This window comes from Chaetodon trifascialis, chromosome 19, assembly GCF_039877785.1.
Source record: "Chaetodon trifascialis isolate fChaTrf1 chromosome 19, fChaTrf1.hap1, whole genome shotgun sequence".
Classification (NCBI taxonomy): Eukaryota; Metazoa; Chordata; class Actinopteri; order Chaetodontiformes; family Chaetodontidae; genus Chaetodon; species Chaetodon trifascialis.
In genome coordinates this window covers 10,303,634-10,311,727 of record NC_092074.1, presented here as the reverse complement: position 1 = coordinate 10,311,727, position 8,094 = coordinate 10,303,634, and the positions used below count along the sequence as shown (strand labels likewise).

Below are 8,094 nucleotides of genomic sequence, written 5' to 3'. Positions count from 1 at the left end.
TGCTTCAATTGGGTCGTTTCTGTAGGTTTTAATCAGATGAGGACCTTGTTTCATTAAAGGGTCACCCAAATTAGAAATGGTTTCAAGTTTTAGGTGCCAAGCTTTTGCCATCTGCCTCCAACACCGATGCAGTGGAGCTGAATGGAACTTGGTTTATGCTGCTCAAAGTTTGGAAAACCCAAGAGCGACACGTCTTTCCAAAACCAATGTCCCAATCATGGAGGTCGCACTTCGAACAGTTTTCATAGGGACTATTTCTTCAACAGAAAGTAGTTCCAAAGAAAACGGTCCAATGCAAGGTCTGCAGATTATCTTGAGTGACAGGGCTATTGTTTGTGGAAAGACTGCAGCTGACTGCTCTAAATTAGGACTGGATGTGACCTGTGGGTGCATCTAGAGGCCTTCCAAATTAGATTTTTGAAAGTTGCAGAAAACAAAGAACTGAGCGCAGCTTTAAGCGAAAAGCGTGATTTTGAATTGTGAACTGAATGCTAAGCATCACTTGCAGATTTAGTGAGTGAATTTGTAATGACCTCCAAATGTCAGTGACTTTTATATCTCAGGTTCCAATTTCAGCATGTAAACATTGATTAAAATCAATGTTTGCAGGTGCACAGGGTGTTAGTACAGAACAGTTTAAGCCTTGAAGCTTTACTGGGTAGTTGCCAGCAACCACAAAATTATGGTTTAATAAGCCAAAGTTGCTTGAATACATCTGTGAGAGTGACACGAGCAATGCAAGTATGATGAACAGGAACAATAGAAGAGTTGAGAAGAAGCAGAGAGACTGATTTAGCACTCGTTTATTTTCAGTTGGCTCCTCCTGTTAGTAAAATGGCTGATGCATTTCTTCATATGTACACATGACCTATAAAAATAGACAGGCGAATGAGGGAAAAGCCAGAGGAAATGTCGCTCTCATCATTATGTACATCAATATAGAACATCATATTTTAATCACACTATAAACACAAAACAAACCTATAACAGATGTAGTGCTCAACTCAGGACACTGATGCAAACCTTTTTTTCCCCCCTAAAACATCAATGACATCAAAGAGAACCACAGACTCCTCATCACGAAAAACAAATTCGCAAAAGTAAAAATGGCTTCGGTACAATTTACACTGTTTTACTGGTGAACATCCCATTTGCAATTAGCGCGAATTGCCCACGTTTAACAGAAATCAAATAACTTAAATATTAGACAACCAAATAATCTGAGTGAAATCAGAAATTTACTGTTAGCAGCACTGCCGTATCAACCGGTACCCCTCATTTTGGAATAGCATTTTTTCACATTATCCATTCATTCATTTTCCCATGGGACAAAAAATATATACTCGATTTTCATTTCCTCCTGTGCGCGAATACATTTTATGGACAAGAAATTTCCAAAATGCCAAGACCTGCCACGTTGGTGTGGGCACTCGTCTTCATTATAAAAATAAGAGCTTTAGTAGAAAAGCTGTAGACATATTGTTTGGTAACATGTGGGTCGGTAAGGTGTGGGTTCACACTGAGCTCCGTGAAATGCAGAATCATCCACCAGTTTGCACTGAGCACATCTACAGAACAATTAAATAACCTATGTACACGTACGAGAATCATGAACATCCAAAAAAAGGGAAGACATGGCTCAGTGCATTTGACAGGAACTCCTTCGCCTTCCTACCCTGGCAATCACAAGGATTTCAAAGCCCTTAGCGCTACATGTGTCAGTTCACGTCTGTGCTGTAACACCACGACTAGGTAGCAAATCAAGAGGTTTCCTCCCATGAATAGAAAAGTACAGTCCGTCTTCTCAAAAAGCACTTGGAAACACCCTTGTCACGATGCAAACAAAATACTCAAGGCAGATTTTGTTCACTGGCCCGGACACGTTGAAATAAAATTGAATCGAAAAATGTAGAGGCTGGTGGGGACCGTACCTTTAAATGACTGTGTGCGTGTGTGTGTGCGGGGGTCTGTTTAGTAGCTGAGCCATGGTTGTCCAGGTGGTGAGCGTCCGTTCCTATATATAATGTATTCTCTATTTATTAGCCTGAACGTAGAGCATCTGTGGGTATCACAGTGAGAGTAGGTCAGTTATCGATGTATGTGTGTGTTCTATATTGACACAGTTGTGCGTGTGTGAGGGCACATTCATGTGTGTATGAGTGCATTATCGAGCCCCAGGACCACCAGGGCCCTTGCCTTTCCTGACTGCACCGTGGCTGCTGTGGTGGTGGCTGTGAGCCAGCTGTTTGTGGGGGCTCGGGGTGGAGGTGCCTACTTTGGCCTGCGGAGAGGAGCTGTTGTTGGGGCTGAAGGCGGGGCTGGTACCGGACCGGCCCAGGGAAGGCTGCAGGGGGCTGGATGTAGAGAGGCCTGCTGGAAGGAGGGACGGACACGGGAACGGTTACTCTCTAATGGGACTAGCAGTGTGTCTCAAGACTTCAGTACATAATGCTGCAGTGGCTATTATTTAGCCAAAGGCAGAGACTCAGGCTGTTCTTTGCTTCTGTTCCTCAGTATATGCAAACTCATCACTTTCTCCATGTTTGTCTTAATATATACAGTACATTGTTCATTCCAACGGCACTTGATATTTTTATATGCCAATAGGAGAGCATGTATTATGGTATGTGGACAGAGTTCATGGTTCTGTATCACTGCCAGTATGACTTCTTTGTGTTGCAATGAAATTCTTATCGTCGGTATGACCTTTGAAAGTTCTGACCTTATATGCAAATTTTGAATCTAAGTTGGGAAACATTTCTCTGGTGTTGTAACCCTGAGCCAGAACAACAAGCTCACTGAAAAAGAAGTTTTGAGAATGCTGTGTAGGCCAGGTCAGCAGAAAGCACCACGAACACACACAGGACAGATGAAGCCTGTTCGCTGGTGTGAAAGCGTGTGCGATGTTCACTCACCTTTAGAAACACTGTAACCGTAAGCAGCATACGCCGCTGCAGATGCGGCCGCCGCGCCGGCCATCGCTCCTGCCATGGCTGCCGCGCTGCCCGCCGTCGACTTGCGCCCGCGTCCTTTCCCTCCAGACTTCGGCCCGCCCCCCGACCCTTTAGGCCGCCCCCGACTCCGCCCAGACCTGCCTCTGCCGGGACTGATCGTGTCCGAGACTGAAACACCTGAAGAAGAAAAGGCAAATGCATAAAAGGAAAAACATGTTTTCCTCTAGCTCCATTTTCTAACCACCTTGGTACGAGGATGATTCGATGCACATGTATTGGCAGGTCTTTAAGTACACACTGACCTAAACCTATTACACACAGATGATACAGAATCAAGTCAGGCAGTGCTACACAGCACTGTAAGTCTGGTTTGGCCTTAACGCAGTCCTTCAAAGACACTGAAATGGAAGTTTTACTGTAATATAGAAGAATTACTACACATTAATCATAACTCATCTTTACCCTAAGTACAGGTTGAAGCAAAACCTGGAATACTGTTCTCATTTTCCATACTGTCTGCAGAATCAGAGCCAATGGCTGCCTCACTGGTAACGTGCCTAATCCTTCCCGTACATTCTCCCCCTCTCTTTGCCTCCGCACTCTCTCCACTGGGTCTGCATTTTCTTTGCATGTCTCTATCCAGACACTGTGGTATACAACCCTCCTGTGGGGGCGGGGGATGAGCCCTATCCCATCACTAACAGCCAGGCACAGATGAAAACCCCTTCACAAATCCCTCACTCTTACCCTCCCATGAGGTCTTAATCTCACTCTTCCTCCCTTTTCACTCACTTGTCCAAGTTCACCAATTGCTCCCATATTCTAACCCCCATTCTTCCTTTCAGACCTTTCATTATAACATCATTCACGTCTCTGGTAGCACCAACTTTCTCCCAGCTCGCTGGGCCTTTTTAGCAGGGGCCATTAATCTCTCTGGCAGGAGCCTCTTAGCATGGCAGCGAAAATCCCAAATGGGTTTCAATGAAGCGGCATGTATTTAGGAGGGATTACATTAGTGCAATGCATCCAAAGTACAAATACACCGTATAAGCATATAGGCTCGCTATCTTTCTGGATCCCACAGAACAAAATATGCTGAAACACTGCAGCCAAAGCCAAATACACTCCTGTTGGGTAATATAAATCATCCAATTTTCAGCAACATCGCGCAGGCGTTGAAGAGGAGTTACCCAACATTCCACAGGCCACAATCAACGGCCTGACCGACTCTGCGCAGATACCTGTCAAGTGGATGGATTATCTTGGCAAAGGAGAAGTCCTCACTTCACCAACACGGATTTTAACAAATCTGCGCTCAAAATGTGTGAGAGATAAGTCTTTTATGTGCACAGAAAAAGTCTTAGATCTTTTACCTCAACCCCTGAAAAACGAGACAATTATGTTTCTGCTGAGCGTAAAACCCTCAGAAATCCGAATAATCTGCTGCTTGATACATGTGAGGTAACAGATTACTTGGCTCAATGCTTGCAAGCCAATAAAAACACGAGCCCTGATAGCGAAGAGAACATAAAAAGCCAGACTTCTGTGTGCAGCGCTGACCTTCATGTGAGTCGCACTGGTCGAACATGATAATACTGTCTCACAGATAACATGGGTTATGTTTTATTTGGCTGGTCTGGAGAAGGGAAGCTGCACAGATTGCAAGTACTAGGATTATCTGGAATTAGGAAACTATAAAAAATGAACATTTTGACAGTGTACCCCAAACTACTTGTGATAGAAAAGAATGTCCGTATGAATAAGAGCATTACATTTCCAATATTCTAGACTTGAAGTAAGGTTTTCAAAGCTCCACATTGACTTGAATGCTTCGGATTTCAGCTGCTAATTTCATTCTTCATGTGACTAATAAGATGTTTTCAGATCCTTTACTTAAGTAAAAGTACTACAGCGCAAAATAAAAGCTAATCTGAATTAGCTGATATACAGTGGTATATTTGGTCGGCTAATACGTATTTGCTCTCTCACCATTCATGTTGTCGGAGACTGATCCAGACACAGAGGAGGGAGAGTTGGTGGCACGAGACTGCGGCGCAGAGGACACGGGATCGTCCACAATGACCAGCATGTCGCTGCTGCTCTCGTCCGCGTCGGCGTCCGGGGGCAACGAGCCGGGCTGGAGCTCGCTGCTCAGGGAGATCTGGCCGTGCACAGGAGCACACACAGACATACACACAGGCTGGGGGTCAGCACCATGGGAAACAAGGGAACCGGGCCGGTACGGCAGAGGGAGTCAATAGAGGAGTAATGCAAGGAACAATGAGGAGAAGCACAGGAAGAGAAGGAAGGATGGAAAAGATAGGATGTAGAGAGCAAGAAATAAGGGAGGTAAAGAAGGGTGTAAGGAATTGAGAGAGGGCAGAATGAAAGAAGAAAGTAACATGAGGAGAGGACTCAGTAACCAAAGACAGGAGTGAATATTAAGAGAAGACAGCCAAAGTGACCTAATAGCAGCAGCCATAAATCGCAGTCACATACAACATTTTCCTCCTCCTCCACTAAAAGGAGGTTCATTCTCTTCTGGCTTTCACCTGGATTCCCTCACCTCACTGAAGGGACTGGGCATGGCCGAGTCCATCTCCACGCTGATGAAGGAGTCGTCTCCATCCGCAGAGAGGTTGGAGTTGTCGGCTGAGGGCGCGTGAGAGATGACCAGGTTCACTTCCTTTTTCCTCTTGTTCTCCGACTCTTCATTCTTCTTCTGCAGGACAGTAACAGAAAAGGGACAGGTTAGGTTTCATGCGTTTTACACCCTTTCCTTGTCGCATCCTTCAGTCTCCCCCTCTAAAGACGTCTATGTTGAGTGTTCAGCTGGTCGGCCTGTCCGTCTGTTCAACACTCAAGTCCAGAGCAAGGTAACTCAACAAGTACAGGCCAGATTGCTGTGAAATCTGGTATGGACACGGCCCCCAGAGGGTGACATCTAATGACTTTGGCGACCCCCTGACCTCACATTTAGCACTGAAGTCCATGACGAGGTATTTCATTTGGATTTTAATGACTCCCTGCTGCTGTAGGATTGTCCTCCTCCATGGTTGGAGTCAGTACAGGCAAGGTGTTACCTTTCCTTCCCTGTTCTGCATCACATTAGTTCTTTCCTGTCTTCTTTTATTCTACACATCCTTCTCCGTGCTCGACCAACCATGAAACTGCACATTGACATGACTGCTGGTGTTTGATCACACTGAATCTCACCTTCTCGGCATACTTCTCCCTCTTTCTCTTGCGCTCCTTCACCTTGCTGCTCTCCTCCTGCTGCCTCTTCTCCTCCTGTCTCTGACGCACTGAAGGAGAAGAAACGATGCACTTGTTTCATTTCCTTCCCTCCTTACAGCCACCGTGAAGAAAACTGAATGAAATCAAGACAATGCTCACATTTTTTCTCCAGCTCATCATCGTCCAGCAGCAGGCTGACCACCTCTTTGGGTTTGAGTGTGTCTGGTTTGAAGTTGCCTCCAGAGATCACCACCCTTTGGATCTTATTACACACGAACAATAAAGCATTAATCAACTGTCTGATTAATTCATATGTACAGTTATGACTAACACCGCAGAAACGGGTTAACTGCTATTGTCTCAAATTGAAACTATTCCCTCTTCGTCATATTTTGTGTGTATGAGTGTGTGTGTGTGTATGTGTGCGTGTGTGTGTTTCGGACCTCGCTCTTCTCCTTGGCCCGCTGCAGGATCCTCTCCTCGATGGTTCCCTGACAGATGAGGCGATAGACAGTGACCTGCTTGGTCTGACCCAGCCTGTGAGCTCTGTCCATGGCCTGCTGGTCCACTGTGGGGTTCCAGTCACTGTCATAGAAGATGACCTGCAGGGAAACAAAAAACATTTTACTTCTCTGCAACAACCAAGACGATGAACGGACAAACATGACGCGGACACTCCCTTCTCTCTCATTTCTGAGACTAATTATAGGGATGTGTTATCCCAAGTGAACTGGCCTTTAACACGACAGATGTCCCGTGTTAACAGTCACTTCAAACTCATTGTCATGACAGCTAATCCCACTTGAACTGAGCTATAGGGACACAAAAGGAGATTATGCTGAGGGATGTTGATAAACAAAGGGACAGATCATATTTAAATGTGTATGTTCGCCTCCCTTCAGCATACACACATGTAGATTGACAAAAACACACAGCAGCAGAGAGTGTGGGCTGCATTGGCTTTTCATGTATTTAGGGAATATTAGTGGTGTTGAAGCTTTGATATTGTTTAAGTGAAGTGTTTTTCCTCCAGTGACTCACAGTGTCGGCAGCGGTCAGGTTAATGCCGAGCCCTCCAGCCCTCGTACTCAGCAGAAAGACGAAGATGTCTGTCCTGCAGAGGGCAATGGGGGATGGGGGGAAACAGAGAGGGAGGGAGAGACACAAAATCGAAAGATATCATTTACAACTGTACAGTGCAAATGTCCATATACTGCATCATGGCACACAATTAAGTTACAATGTAAGCTGAGAACCATTCTCCAAGATGTCAACACAAACTTAAAGCCTGGCAGCAAAACGGGGCATGATTCACAATGACACGGTTCAATATAGCCCACTAAAACTTTCAGGGAAGAGAGGCATGCCAAATGAAACATGTGCTTGATACCAATGCAGAAAAAAAAAACCCTCAAACTCTCTCACCTACAACCAGAACCAGAGGCACACCGGCGCCTCAGAGCTGCACACTAATGCAAACCAGAGCATGTGGAGGAAACATACACACATGCACATACTTCGATGTACACACGTAAGATTAAACTGTTCGCTGATTGCGAAAAGGGCAGATTTACAGTTTGCGATTGGCGGTGTTTGGTTTCCTGCACATGCTCACACACACACGTGCGCACACTGTAGATCACATCTATCTTCACCCACCGGCTCTGGAAGTCAGCCACCATGTCTCTGCGCTCGGAAATCTTGGAGGATCCATCGAGGCGCATGTAGGTGTGCTTACGGTAAACCATGTACTCCTGCAGAGATAGAAATTCAGCTGTTAGGAAATGTTTGCTACAGCAAAGTAGTCACACACAATCAGTGAATATTTGCTGATTATCAAAGGAATTGCAGTTCTTTCTTTAATGAGAAGAACTTGATACAGCTCTGCATGGAATTCATTAAT

General features: G+C 45.3%; 1 protein-coding gene across 3 annotated transcripts in view; it reads right to left on the bottom strand.

Moving 5' to 3' along the window:
- Nucleotides 1–788: 788 nt before the first annotated feature.
- The window catches only part of ino80 (INO80 complex ATPase subunit), a 33,813-nt gene continuing 26,507 nt past the window's right edge, over nt 789–8,094 (bottom strand). For 2 of the 3 annotated variants that reach the window (XM_070987498.1, XM_070987501.1), the window contains exons 29-37: nt 7,851–7,945; nt 7,233–7,305; nt 6,635–6,793; nt 6,351–6,453; nt 6,171–6,259; nt 5,521–5,676; nt 4,944–5,115; nt 2,916–3,131; nt 789–2,373 (exon numbers count right to left, since the gene is read on the bottom strand). In XM_070987498.1, coding sequence (XP_070843599.1) covers nt 2,165–2,373; nt 2,916–3,131; nt 4,944–5,115; nt 5,521–5,676; nt 6,171–6,259; nt 6,351–6,453; nt 6,635–6,793; nt 7,233–7,305; nt 7,851–7,945 — 1,272 coding nt within the window. In that variant the 3' untranslated portion in view covers nt 789–2,164. The remainder of the gene's footprint in view (nt 2,374–2,915; nt 3,132–4,943; nt 5,116–5,520; nt 5,677–6,170; nt 6,260–6,350; nt 6,454–6,634; nt 6,794–7,232; nt 7,306–7,850; nt 7,946–8,094) is intronic. The other variant, XM_070987499.1, reaches the window with a different exon arrangement.